This window comes from Perca flavescens, chromosome 10 (genome assembly GCF_004354835.1).
Source record: "Perca flavescens isolate YP-PL-M2 chromosome 10, PFLA_1.0, whole genome shotgun sequence".
Lineage (NCBI taxonomy): Eukaryota > Metazoa > Chordata > Actinopteri > Perciformes > Percidae > Perca > Perca flavescens.
Window position 1 is genome coordinate 14,424,688 of NC_041340.1, and position 14,086 is coordinate 14,438,773.

Genomic DNA, 14,086 nt, shown 5'->3' on the forward strand with positions numbered 1-14,086 from the left:
CCCTCCAGAATAAATATATACTGTATATACTGTCTATGGTGCAGTTTATTTTGAATGAGGCACAAATTGCCACACAAACTAAGCGAGTGTTGAGTTAGAAACTAATGTCATAATAATTATTTAATCCAAAATAGCAATTACAAGTTATATTCGCTACTGAGTAAACTTTTCTCAAAACATTCGACGTGAAGTCTAAAATGCCATTCCTCTATGTAACTTTGGAAGTAATGTTTTAACAAATTAATTACAAATATAGCAACAGAAAATATCTCTCAGAATGTATACTAAGGTTTACGGCAAAATAGTCTAGTTGTTTGTAAAACATGACATTTTATCTGCTGGCGCTTTTCTTTTGAAAAAACCCAACAGGAAGCATTTTCTTGTACTGTAGCGGTCGTCGAGAGAGTCGACATTTTGTTAGCTTCTTAGCAAAATAAACTGAGTCTTAGGGCAATTTTGTTGTTATCTAAGCGGCTCTCTGTCGCCTAACAGTTACCGGCTGTTATCATGTGGTACGAAATTCTGCCCGGCTTCGCCGTCATGACCGTGTGTTTGATTATTCCTGGCGTCGCCACCGCACAGATCCACAAGTTTACCAACGGAGGAAAGGTGAGGATTCTGGATGCTAATGTGGCTCTGACCGTGCTAATAAGTAGAATAAAGCTAAACCGTGAAACATGCTGTCTGTCCTCGTTTTGTACACTAAGCTACTTGATTTAAAGGCTCTTGTTTTTCCCCCTGTAGGAAAAGAGAATCGCTCGGTATCCGTGGCAGTGGTATCTGATGGAGAGAGACAAGCGAGTGTCGGGATCAGGACAGCACGTTGACTCCAAGGTTAGTGTCTAACCATGACATGGGTCCACAGAAATATAACCTTTTGCGAGAAAACGCAAACGCTTTGACTTATATATTTTCCGAAGAAAGCGAAAAAGATTTTTATTTTTAATACATTTTCACACCCTCCAGCAGCCCTGTTTGGGGGTTGTCCTCCAGCTAGCCATTGCAAGTGTCTTTATTTACAAACCAAATTTACCTCAGTGATTACCTGAGACCCTTTTAGCCAAAATGTAGCACGCTATGAAATGAAACTAGCAATTTTGAAACTTGATAGATATATACTAAAGTAATATCTATATCATATAAAACACTGTAAAATGCTGAGTGGTAATGGTAACAACTTATGCTTTTATTGGGGGTAATTGTTGGTAGTAATTAAGATTATGTAATGTTTTTATTCAAGCAAACAATGCAAATATATCATTAAAAGGATAACTATAATAGTTAACTACTACCCTCACTCAACAATCAGATTACAACCTGTAATCTGCAGAAAATACTGACAGTAAATGGTACAAGCCTAAATGGTACCAATACAAGAAAGAATTTGCTAACATAAAGCTAGTTAAATGAATAATATAATTTAGTATATTCTTGCATTATGAAAGGGGATTCAAATATCTTTCTAATGTAATTAGGGCTGGGCGATATGGAGAAAATCAAATATCACAATATTTTTGACCAAATACCTCTATTGATACCTCAACGATATTGTAGTGTTGACTATTTGTGCTTTTACAAAATATTTACACAATGAGATTTTTGATAAATAATCCATCAGTATTGTGGATATAATGACATGAAGTGGGTAAAGGCAAATAATAGAACAGTTACAAGTCTGGTAAATTCAGGTAATGACATAACTTTACGTTAATGCAGCCTTTAAAACCAGGAAAAGACAACACTTATGCCATATTATGATATCCAAAATCTAGTCTCATATCACGATATCAATATAATATCGATAGATTGCCCATCTCTAAATGTAATTTTCCCCAAACTGTACAATTGCATGTTCGAATTCCAGTACAATTTCTACTCTTTTTATTCCTCAACAGGGACTCGAGAACATCCACTGATGACAAAGAATATGAAGACCCTGATGAGAAGAAAGTTGTACATTAAAAGATTATATTTAACATTCAGCTGTTTGTTTTCAGTCTTTTAAGGCAATCCTCCCGGTTATCAAATAAACTGTTCCACACTGGAAACGTTCTGAGGCTTCCCGGCTCGTATGTTGAATTTCAAAGGCAACAGACAAGAGATTGGTGCTCTAATCAAATCATTGTTTTACACCTGTTCGTATGTATACGTTATGTCGCCTGTAATGGTGATTATCCAGTGTTGTACAAGAGGAGTATATTAATATTCTGTAGAGAGACTAGACATGTTTGGGATAATGGTTATCATAGTTGTGATTTGTCTTAAATGTCATCTCCTGGTCAAAAAAACTCCATATATATCCTATAGATAATAAAGGTTATTCAACTGTTAGTAAACTATACTCCGCATAAACCAGATGAAATATTGACAGTAGCAGCTCAGGTGAATACAGACAATCATATTGTACATATTGCACTTTGGTATAATTTAAAAGATTGCTCTAAGTCAGTGATTCTGAAACTGGGTTTAAGGAGTTGAAAGATAAATCTGAGAAGTCACAAAATGATTAAGAGAATAGAAAGCTATTCAAAACGATATTCAGTTTTTCATTTTTCTAATCTTTGCTTTTTCACTTATAAATTACCGGAAGTGTTTTTTTGTTTTTTTTAACCAAAAAAAATGTGGAAACCACAACTTGATAATGAAAATTTATTTACCGTTGTTATCCAGATAATTTGCAAAACATTAACAAGATCAAATTAAAGTTGACGATTGAAAGGGAAGACGAGTTCTTGTGAGTCAACAGGATAGAGAATATTATACAACAGAATACTTCTCAGTCTCAATTTTCTTTACAATTAAAATCCTTCTCCACACTGTATGTTCAACCTAAACTGAATGTGGTTATCGTCCAAACAAATACAACATTAATACCCCAAGAAAAAAAGTAAAAGTGTCCTATAAAGGGGTAATCTGTAGAGATGTGATGTTCACTTCTCCTCCTTGCCTTTGGTTTTCCTGTACACCATCTCCCTGAAGCTCGACAGGATCTTGCTCTCTCTCTTCCTCCTCTCCTCCTGGTTGAAGGATGCCAGAGCTCTCTTTTCGTCTGCGCTGTAGATCTGGTTTTCCTTTCTCAGACGCACAGCCTCCATACGACGATGTCTGCAGGGTTACATTTGAAATTTGTGAGTATCACAATAATGATAAAATATGTGCATCTTGTTGCATCATACGGACATCTGAAACGTCACCAATTATTAATGTACAGCCATGGTGAGAGTTTATAGTCCTACTTCTAAACATCACGTACCTGCTGCCGCTCATCACGTAGCCGGACTTCTCAAAGTTTGCGATCTCGTCGCTGGTGAGACCGATCTCACCTCTTCTCGGGATACGTTTGCCTGCTTTCACGTACTCCGCCATCGCAGCACCTTCACCTGGCAACAGCGCATGACCAAAACTGGAAGAAGAAAAAAATGCACTTATTAACCTTGTGTTGACTTCGGGTCCAATTGACCCGTTTTCAATTTTTGTTTTATATCATAAAATATGGGACGTGGAAATAAGCGCTGAAAATGTTAAAACGTTGGAAAAAGCAAAAACAAACTGTGAAAAAAAGCCGTTGAAGAAACGGGAAGACAACACAAGGGTTAAAAAGTACTGTAAAATAAACGATAATATGTGCTGTTAATACAAATGTTTGCTTCCTCTTATCAGAGTAAAACTAGTTTGTACCACTTGGTAAGCCAACTTCTAGGGCTGCAACTGATGATTATTTTTATTATCTCATTGCAGGTGATTTTCTTGATCAACTGTTGGCCTCTACTTGTCAGAAAATGGTAAAAATGTAAATGGACATCAAAAGTTCCTAGGGTCCAAGCGGACTATTTTAAATGTCTTGTTTTGTCTAACCGTCAAAAACCATAATCCATCATACAAGAAAGAAAAACAGCAAATATTCCCATTTCAAAAGCTGGAATCACTGAATTTCCAAGACTAAGAGTCTACAGCCTGTGTGTGAGGCTGTAGGTGTGTGTGGTGCTTTAGGGTAAATGATAAATGCTTGATCGAATCACTGATATTCTTCTCTAAACTGCACTAAAACAGAATTATGACAGAAAGTTGGCCTCATGTCATTGCTAGCAAAGATAACCTGTCAGTGTTATGAATTTTGAGTGTTCTTAGACAAGTCTAATTACCAGAGCCACGCAGAATTCTGCAGAATTAAAAAAATTAAAGAAGACTCAAAGAAAAATAAATAAATAAAAAAACTTAGTATGGTAAAACATCTCCAGTTCAAGCCGAAAAACAGTCCGCTAAATTCCACAGATTTTTATTCGGGATCACCACTGAAAACGGTGGAGATTTTGTTTGGGTCTGCTAATCACCACGAAGTGATGAGCATTAGTAACGTAACATGAATAGCAACAGTAAAAATAGACTCACTCCAAAGGTCGGTCGTCCTGGGACATGTGTGTGAGCGGGGCTTCGGGGCCAACCACGTGTTCGTCCATGCAGGTTTTCTCCACCCACATCACCCCGTTGGGATCCTCCTCTTCCTCCTCTGACTCTTCACTGCTGGGGTTACTGGACTCCTTGCGGCTCTTCTTCGCCTTCTTCTTCTTGGACTTCTTCGACCTGTTTGGAAACGGGAAGAGATCTTTGGTTAATCAAAATGTCCCTTTACTGTGAGAATGAAGCTGGCGTATAGCTGCATGTCAGCACTTACTTCTTGCTCTTCTTTTTCTTCTTCTTCTTCTTTATTTCTTCCTCTGAAAGATAAAAAAAAACATGACATTTAAGCTGATAAAACTTGTGAAATATACTTTCTAAAATGAATGTAATTACGAGCGTCTTACCATCTGAATCTGACTCTAGCTCGCTGTCCTCTGAATGCTTTTTGTTCTTTTTTTTCTTGGATTTCTTCTTCTTTTTCTTCTTTTTTTCTTCTGTGAATGACAGATTTCTTCGTAAATACAAATGCCATACAATATGCCTGTAATTTATTTGTATTATTACTTTTACTTTATTTATTTATTTATTTATACAGTGTGTGCTGTACCTTCTGAGCTCGATTCTGAGCTGCTGTTTTTCTCGTCTTCGACTGGTGTGAATTCGTCAGAGCTGTCGGAGAACAAAGAAATAAAGACATGCTTTCTGCACTCAAACATAATAGAGGTGAAATATCCTCCTCCACACGTGCAGTACTGGAGAAAAAAAAAAAAAATACGGTGGTGCTTCTTAAAAACAATATTGTACGATAAATGTGTTGCTATGAAGGACAGATTATTGACTTACTCTGGCTCTTTCACTCTTGGTGAATATCCCCAAACTTCAGGACAACCTAACTCACCGATCCTCTCCCTCTCCTGCAGACGCCTGTAACAGAAAGACAGAAAGATGCAGCATTCTAAACAAATAACTTATTATGTTATTATGTAACAATGTGGGGGGAGACCATTAAGGCAGCATTCATATGAGTTCCTCTATTTTTTTAAAACCTGAATAATTGCATCTTTTGTATGATTAGCTGTAGTGCTGTGCAACAATTCAACATTAGCAGTGTTGGAAAAAACCTGTATTGATATTGTGAAAATGTTTTCAACACTTCAACGGTCTCTCTTAAACCACATCTGGATAACTCAGCAAGCTAAGTCTTGGTTAACTGTATCAAAACCTTTTGAACGATCAAGAAATATTCCAAGAGCATATTATTTATTAGTGCAGTTGATATTGTATCAATGAGTTGTAGTTTTGCTATACAGGCTAAATATATTCATGAATGTCTCATAGGCTGAATATGACACATTAAATACTCTTTCCCAGCAAAGGTCTTTTTAAAAACACTTATTTTTGTTTTGCATCAGATTTTCTGTAAATAGGTTTCTCCTCTTGATGCTTTTTACTATTATCAAAACAAGGCATTTAAAACAATGTCAGAGATATCAGTAACAACAAAACATGAAACCCTCTAAAATAACGACAATATAATAAATAAGGACATTTTTTGGTAAGGTATTTTAAAAGATTAATGTTGAAGTCACTGAAGAGAAAACAATGTTATCAGGGTTACCTCAGCTTGGGCTTGGAAAGTACACATATTTAATCTGAATAACAAAGTGGGGGCATTGACTGTTAAAAGACATGCATATTTACCCGACAGGATATGTCAATGTCGAGGAGCATAAAACAAAAAAGTATTTTTACTCTCTTATACTTGTATAATTGAGACGTAATAATAAAAGGGATCTGAAGCCTGACCCATACTATGGACTAAAAGTCAGGGTTTCTTGATCTCTGCTGCTTCAATTTATTTTATTATCTATCTTTTGTGATCATCACTTCATGGAAAAGCATGACTGAATTGTTAGATTGTTAGACCGACCCTTCAACGATTAATAGATGAATTGCCGTTTGGTGTTTTCATGTGTTTACCTGGCAATAAAAGCCTCTTGTCTCTGTCTCTGAGCGTCGTCCCGCTGCTGTTCGTAGTAATAATCTTCTTTGAAGCTGCCGTGTTTTCCAGGAGCGTCCCGTTGCTCGGACCAGTGGTTGTGACTGATGTTGTTATTGTTGGGACGCTCCCTAGACCTGGACCGGGACCGAGACCGGCTACGGCGGGGACTTGCAATGCGGATCCGCCTGATGTTTCTCGCCTCTCGGAATCGGCGGTCCCGTTCCTCGTGTTCCTTCTCCCTGTTGCGCGGCTTTGGGAGTTTCGGCCCGAAGCAATACGGAGAAAGGCTCCTATCGCGGCTGCCGCTGCGGTGGCGGCTGCGGCTGCGGCTGCGGCTGCGGGAGCGAGTCCGGGGTCTCCGGGCCCGAGGACTCCGAGGCTCCCCGCCGCCGTCAGAGCTCGAGCGATCCGACAGTGGCATACCTTGTGACTGCTTTAAATGCACACCGAAAACACGGGACACAATAAAGACAAAGCGTTGGTATTTTGAGGAAGATTAAGAGAAAAATGAACACGCGTCCAACTTTTCTGTAATACGCAACAAGCACAGCGTCCAATAACAGGAAGTCAAGATACGTCCGTTCCCAAACAGAAACCGGTCTTCCTAAAAATGCTGCACAAAGTTCCGCTTGCACTTTTTATGAGAAAATACTTAATACATCCATGGGAAATACCGGTATATAAAACAATGTATAATACATTAATATATATTATTAATTGTATACACTAAATGAAAGCATGAAAAAAAATATTTAAAGGTACTAAATACTATGTGCACCCAACATTAATAGCAATGTTAAGTTAATACTGAATATTTACAAATAATTTGAGTAGACAAGGAAGTTGCAATAAATGAAATACAAAAATGGCACTTGAGGCGATGGGGTCTGGTACTGGGTTAATTATCTATAAGAATACATTTATGAACTAGTTAAACAAAATTAACCTTAAGAGAACCTTTAGGGGACGTTCCCTGGAGGTTATTTCAAGGTTCTACAAAACTAACCTTTACAGAACCTTTAGGGTAGCCTACTCATTTTGATTTGCAATCAGTGTTTAAAAATACAATTGTTTTCCAGTTGGACAGCAAAGCTCAAAAATACGTAGTCCAAAGGGTGGTGGGTGTGCTCTCTGTTAACTGAAATAACTGTATATATATTAAATATATATTATTCTTTGTGTGGTTCAACAATGGTGATCAATGATTTTAAGATTAGAGCTTATGAACGTTTAGAATCATCATTGTTTATTAAACTCTGTAGAATTAGCCTACTACTAAGAGGAGCCACATGTGAAAAGAAAATTAAAACCCCCGCCCCCCAGATGTTGGCGGCTGGCAACACAGGAAGTTCCAAACATGTGGAATGTGGACCCAATGTGTGGACCACACTGGTACTTGTCGGACTAGTCGGTGAGTGTGGGTAGCAGTGCGTTTTTCTAACAATAGAGACGCGCTGTAACAGCTCAGTAAAGCAAGATGCATTCTTATACTGTAAGTAAGCTGAAAGGAAACGTGGAGCCACGGGCGGTGAACATGAAAGTTGAGGAGGCACTAGCAATGGAGTTCTTTTTTACGGAGTTGAATGCGACCGCTACGTGTCTCATTTGTAGACAGAAAGTATTATTTAAGGGGTTTAATATGAAGCGGCATTACAACGCTAAACACGCGGGAAAGTATGATAAATACAGGGGACGGATGAGAAAGACCATGTCCGATAAGCTGCATGAAGACTTCAACCGCTCCCCAGGGTCTTCAAAAGGCCCCGATTTGAGAAGAGAATCTGAACCTAAACTGAGCTCCCCAGGTATTTTACTTGATTTTATTCAATGTCCGTACAACCTTATATACTGTCTATGCGTACAACTCTACACTTTTATTTTGAAGGCAATGAACCGGTAGTTATCTCGACGTTAAACCCGGCGTGGAAAAGTAAGTTTTCCACAGAAATAACGTCCAGGCACTCTTTCAATGGTGTTTAAATGCTAACACGAAGTCAACCTGATATTTGTAATATGTCTTGTAATAGTTTTTAGTTTAATCGTGTAGTTGTTAGTCCGACACGACGGCGACTCCTTGTGGCTGTTCAATCAATGAGGCTGCAGTGCAGTTGGCAGGGGAAGCTGTCTGTTGTTAGCCATTGTCTGTAGCCAGCTAAGTAAGTTACTACAGTCGTTGGTAGGTGTACTGCTTAGTCTTGGCAGAAAACATCAAGGTTGCAGGTAAAAAAATATTCATTTCACGTGCGGCTATTTAAAGTTGCAAGATTCCATGTATCCATTGTGGTGTTGTATTTAAAGCTAATATGCTAAAGGGATGCTAAATAGTAGGCCGCGCTGTCCGCGGTTCATTAAACAGGAAGAAGGGAGGAAACGCAGCTAGCGTTACCTTTTTGTTAGCTGGCAAACAACAACGTTTGGATATGACTTAATCAAAAGCAACCATAATAGATTCGTTAAAGTAGCTAATGTCCCCGTTAAAGTTAAATAAACGTAGTTTCGCACTTGTACAATGTCATACGAGACTGATATTTCAGCATGTTAACACACTCTTGTTAAACTAGCGTTATTGTTTTTCTTGCCTGACTCACATAAAATGCCTGCTTCTATTAAGTCAGTCGTAATTTCACCTAAACAACAGCCAGTTTACAAGGCACACTCTTCTTAAGCTAACACAAAAAATAAATAAATCATGCCTTCATGTTAATTTTTTGTTGAAACATTTGCAAGTTCATGGCCATTTTGGAGCCTGTTGTTTGTATTTCTGTAAATTTCATTTTGTTAGTCAGAAAACGTGCTTTGTAACATTTTGGCTACCGCCAGTGTGCATAAACAAAAGAGAACCAAGTCAGAGGTGGTTTGAGGTTAGACGTCCTTTGACAAACTTTATTAACTGCTTGGACTGTTATAACTGGAAAAGCAGGGTATGAAAATGACCAAAACTGAATTTGACTCCAAACCTTTTAACTTTATATTTTTTTGAAGCACCTAATGGTATTTTGAATGTTACCATAATGTAATTAACTTGACTTTTCTGGTGCCCTCAGAAATGTGATTCTCACTTGTTCTCTTTTGATTTTTCTCTACAGCCATGCCAAGTCTAAAGCTGATATCTGCAACTGACACACAGTATTCAGCAGCTGTGCTGAAGTCAATGAATGAGCAGCGAAGCCATGGATTATTTTGTGATGTCACCATTATCATACAGGACAAGAAATTCAGAGCTCACAAAACAATCTTGTCTGCCTCAAGTACATATTTCCACCAGCTCTTCAGCGTAGCTGGACAAGTGATCGAGTTAAACTTCATCAGAGCAGAAATCTTTGAGGAGATTCTTAATTACATTTACAGCGCCAAGATTTTCCGTGTCCGCTCTGACATGCTTGAGGAGCTCATCAGTGCTGGACAGATACTAGGAGTCAAGTTCATTGCAAACTTGGGATCTCCATTATCACAAGTTAAGGGTCTGCCTGGTTTGTCTAAGGAGACGGGGAGCAAAAGTGACACACCCACAGAGATGATGCCCATCATCGCAGAGTCTTTCTCAATATCCGCAGAGGAATTCAATCAGACAAGCAAGCCTGCAGGTAATGACGAGGACTCGGACAATGATGTTATGTTTGTCTCACGTACAGATGCTCAAACCAGAGCAGCCGATCAGAAAGCCAACTCTGGTGAGGTCATTGATGTGGATATAGCTGATTCAAAAAATGCAGCACCAAATCAAAATGAAGAATCAAACCATGCAGTTGCAAAACAGAAAGAGAAAGCCAGAACCCCGTTGAAAACATATCCTACAAAACCTCCAGTCAATAGTTGTCCAAACCCCAGTTTCCCCAACAGCAGCCCTCTGCGCAGCCCAGACAGCAGCTCCAATAACTCGTCTTCCCCTGCCAGAGTTTCCTCAGGAAGTGCTCCCACAACGCCAGCCAGGTTAGGCAGTTTCACCCCTGAGCCCTCGAGTGCCTCTCAGACCTCTGAAAACAGTGATATAATGGGAGTCCACAAGAAGCAAGTGTCTGCTTCATCTCAGCAAGGGGATTTCAAAGTAAGGCTCTTAGATGTGTCTGATAGCCAAGCAAATCAAACTAACCTACCCAAATCAGTTATAGCAGCAAAAAAGACGGTGACGCTGAATACAGCAACAGAAATTGATTCAATTTCATCAGGCTGTAAAGTGTATGCCAATATTGGAGAAAACACTTATGACATTGTCCCAGTGAAGGACGATCCAGGCGAAGGGGGCTCTAAAGCCAATAAAGGGAAGAGATCATTAATGGCAACGCCTATAAAGCCCCTGGATAAAGCACCCACATCCCCGAAGGCCAGCCCGAAGAAGAAGAGGACCAAAACAGAGCTTGAGGATCACTACGAGCTGATCATGGATGGGAAGACTTTCTATGTGTGCATTGTCTGCAAGCGCCCGTATGTGTGTCTGACGAGTCTCCGCCGTCACTTCAACACCCACTCGTGGGAGAAGAAGTACCCGTGTCGCTACTGTAACAAGGTCTTTGCACTGGCCGAGTACAGAACTAAACATGAAATCCACCACACAGGAGAGAGGAGGTACCAGTGCTTGGTGTGCAATGAAATGTTCATGAACTACCAGTTACTGTCCACCCACTGCAAGCAAGTCCACAACCAGGATCCCAGCGGGAGGAAAGAGAAAGATGATGCAGACAACAACTTGTACCGACTCCTGCCGTGTAAGACGGTGCAGATGAAGCCATACTCGTGGAGTACTGACGGACAGGGGGTCCCTGTCATATCCGAGGATGGCAGCGTGCATCACATAACCAGCGTCGGCGAAGACGTCCACTCCTCCACCCAGACCAGGATGTTGAACTGGGACGACATCTTTATTGAGTCCGATGCTCACATACCGCCTGATGCTCACAGTCAACCGGAGTCAACCATGAACAGTCCTCCACAAGGAGCCACAGAGTTTGACTTTGTTATACCAGAGACCTACTGAGCAACACGCGCACTGCTCCATTTCCTGTGCCTTTTAGGTGCCCCCGACCCTTTTTTCCTCTTTGGTTCCATGTCAACAATATTCTTATGTAATTATCATAGTGTCCGCTTAAGGTACGGTTACATTAGCCTTTCTGTTTAATGACATTTGTGGTGTAATATTTTAATGAATTTCGTGAATGATGCACTCTAGAATAATGTCAGAGCAGCAGTTGAAGCCGTCTTGAGTTGAAGTGAAAGTGAGACGGAGTGAATAGTTGCAGGATGGAAGTGTAATGTGACCGTACCTTTACTCCCGTTACTCTGCTTGTGTAATAGCCTTGATCTTTTGTATCATTGGAATAAATGATCGTCACATTAGCAAAAATACATAGTTCAATGTATGAGGCAAGTTATAGCTCTATCAGCTAGAAGATGTCTGCTAAAGTATCTGGAGGACAAAGCATTGAAATGAGACATTTAATTTCTCGTTCTATTGTTTCTGCAGGTCATGTTGTCTGAATCAGTTAAAGACATTAAGCATCCCGCTGAGCTCCATTTCATAAAATATATGAAAGCTAAATTGATGATTTTGTCTGTAACCAGGTAACCCTTTTTTCACAGGATATGTAAAATACAGGATGATGCCTGTAATTAAATAAAACATGATTGCTTACATTTTAAGTCCATCACCACCGGATGCATCAGTCATGAATCTCAGCCTGTATTTGAAAATCAGATGGATTTTCTGGCCTGATGATTCCTCGTTCCTATTTGAGTGAGAATGTTAATAATGATCGGAAAATATATTTTTTCATTGTGTGATTGTTGGTGATCCCATGTGGGTATTGTTGCAGGGAAGATATACAATGGTTATTTAATTTTACAGTGGTTGGAAAAAATAGTAATGGCTTTTTTTGTCCATTAAACCCCTTCTGTTTTATTTTGATACACCTGTACATTTTTATTTTCTTTGCCTTCCTTGTTGTGTCCTAAATGTAATTTTAATCCAAAATCTGCCAGCTTCATAGTGTAGGCTAGGGAATTTGCATACAAATGTGATGATAGGATTGACATAAATTGAGGACTATGTCAGTCCGTACATATAGCACTTAGTGTCGGATCAGGCAGAAGATTTGTTTGTAATATTTTTATTACATTTTTAATCATGTTCTTCCATTGTTTTAAAATGTAGTGATTGGTCAGTATGAGTAAAAAAAAAAAAGTAGTGCTAACATGGGAATCTATTCTACTTCATGTCATTCAATTTGTTTTTCAATTAACAGATTAACATTGTTGTGTGATGTACAGTATGTTTGCGTTAATCACTTTATTTTTTTTTTACTGTTTCAGATGTATTTATTAGTTTAATAACGTTTTAGCAACAAAATTAAATACTCGGTTATGTTGGCATTGTACAAAATCTCCCTTTTCTGTCAATTAGCAACGAGTGTTATTTACCTAATGGTAAATAAATTATTGTTTTACTATTTTAACTTAATTCTCTCGCACTACCAGCACATAAGCATCTGCTATTTTATTTACTGTTGTGTCAATGCGATGTACACTCTTTAGCATCTCAAAATTAACACAACAGAAGTCTTAATCACTTTGTCTTTCGCAAAGTATAATAAGTCTGAAAAAATTATACGAAATCCTGTCTGGAGTTCGGGATTAAGAGTTGAAGCCACTAGTGTCATGAACTTAAACTTTGTTCATTACCAAATGCAATTGTACACAGCACAACATCCGTGAAATAAGAGCTCTGCAATAAACCCAGCCTAAGCATTAGGAGCAGCGGGCCACTGTCAAGCGCCCGGGGAGCAGATTGGGGTGCAGTGTTTACTTTGAGACATTACAAAGACAGACTTTAAACTAAACGATAACATGCTGATTTTTACAGGTATGTTTGCCATCTTAATTTAACATGTTAGCATGCTAACATTTGCTAATTAGCACTAAACATTAAAGTCAAGTTGAGTTGTGCTTTTTCAGGTATGTGGTTATAAACCAAAGTTTTGACTTGCTGATGTTATGTGGAAAGTTTAGTGACCACCAAAGAACATGAACATCTGCACCAAATTTAAAAGCAATCCATCCAACAGTTGATAAGGAATTTCACCAAAACACCAAAAATGTCAGCCTGATGGTGGCACAAGAGGAAAAGTCCGGATCCCTGAAGTCAGTAGGGATCATCGTCTGAGCACTATGAACGTCTGTGTAAATTTGTGTCATGGCAACCTATCTAACCTAACCAACAGTTGAGATGTGTCAGTCTGGGAAAAAGTGGTGATCCGACCTACCACACTGCTAGCTTGGCTTAAAAGAAACGCACACCATTTGAATTACACAAAACATTTTTTTTAATGGCAAGACAAAAAGGAACTGACAATCAGCCCCTGAGAGTGCATTGTTTAAATTATAAAAAGCAGGGATTAAAGCTGATGGCGACCCGTCTCACAAAGTTTATTCTTCCTCAGGGAACAACAGTTTTTTTTTTTTTTTTACTTTTCATGATCTCCCATCTCATGTCAGTGAATCCAGCACCGACTGTTTACACTCGGGCTTACTAAGGTTTCTTCCTGACAAAGACAACACATTTTGACTCATAGATGTGATATTGCGACTACTTACAAGGAGAGATGAAATAAGCTTACCTGCTTTGCAGCTTTCAGTGAAAACACAATAAATAGGATTTTTGGGTGTAACCGTAACCATCCTTAACAACTACTGCAG

At 38.9% G+C, this 14,086-nt stretch overlaps 3 protein-coding genes across 5 annotated transcripts; 2 read left to right on the forward strand and 1 right to left on the reverse strand.

Annotated features, from left to right (window-relative positions):
- The first annotated feature begins 360 nt into the window (after positions 1-360).
- Positions 361-2,052, forward strand: ndufa1 (NADH:ubiquinone oxidoreductase subunit A1). Its single transcript, XM_028589228.1, has 3 exons — positions 361-609; positions 745-834; positions 1,896-2,052. Exons 1-3 carry the CDS (start codon positions 508-510, stop codon positions 1,914-1,916), a joined length of 213 nt encoding a protein of 70 aa, XP_028445029.1. The 5' UTR covers positions 361-507; the 3' UTR covers positions 1,917-2,052.
- Positions 2,053-2,635: 583 nt separating this feature from the next.
- On the reverse strand, positions 2,636-6,994 carry nkap (NFKB activating protein). Its single transcript, XM_028589227.1, has 8 exons — positions 6,379-6,994; positions 5,242-5,322; positions 5,006-5,067; positions 4,803-4,892; positions 4,673-4,715; positions 4,390-4,581; positions 3,254-3,403; positions 2,636-3,105 (listed from the first exon to the last, which is right to left on the reverse strand). The coding sequence occupies exons 1-8, from the start codon at positions 6,819-6,821 to the stop codon at positions 2,931-2,933; spliced, it is 1,236 nt and encodes a 411-aa protein (XP_028445028.1). The 5' UTR covers positions 6,822-6,994; the 3' UTR covers positions 2,636-2,930.
- Positions 6,995-7,734: 740 nt separating this feature from the next.
- On the forward strand, positions 7,735-12,299 carry zbtb33 (zinc finger and BTB domain containing 33). Of its 3 annotated transcripts, none has more exons than XM_028589446.1 (2): positions 7,735-8,205; positions 9,487-12,299. In XM_028589446.1, the coding sequence occupies exons 1-2, from the start codon at positions 7,878-7,880 to the stop codon at positions 11,370-11,372; spliced, it is 2,214 nt and encodes a 737-aa protein (XP_028445247.1). In that variant the 5' UTR covers positions 7,735-7,877; the 3' UTR covers positions 11,373-12,299. The 3 variants fall into 3 exon arrangements, with proteins under 3 accessions (XP_028445247.1, XP_028445249.1, XP_028445248.1); XM_028589448.1 differs by lacking the exon at positions 7,735-8,205 and adding an exon at positions 8,290-8,330; XM_028589447.1 differs by lacking the exon at positions 7,735-8,205 and adding an exon at positions 8,337-8,620.
- Positions 12,300-14,086: the final 1,787 nt, after the last annotated feature.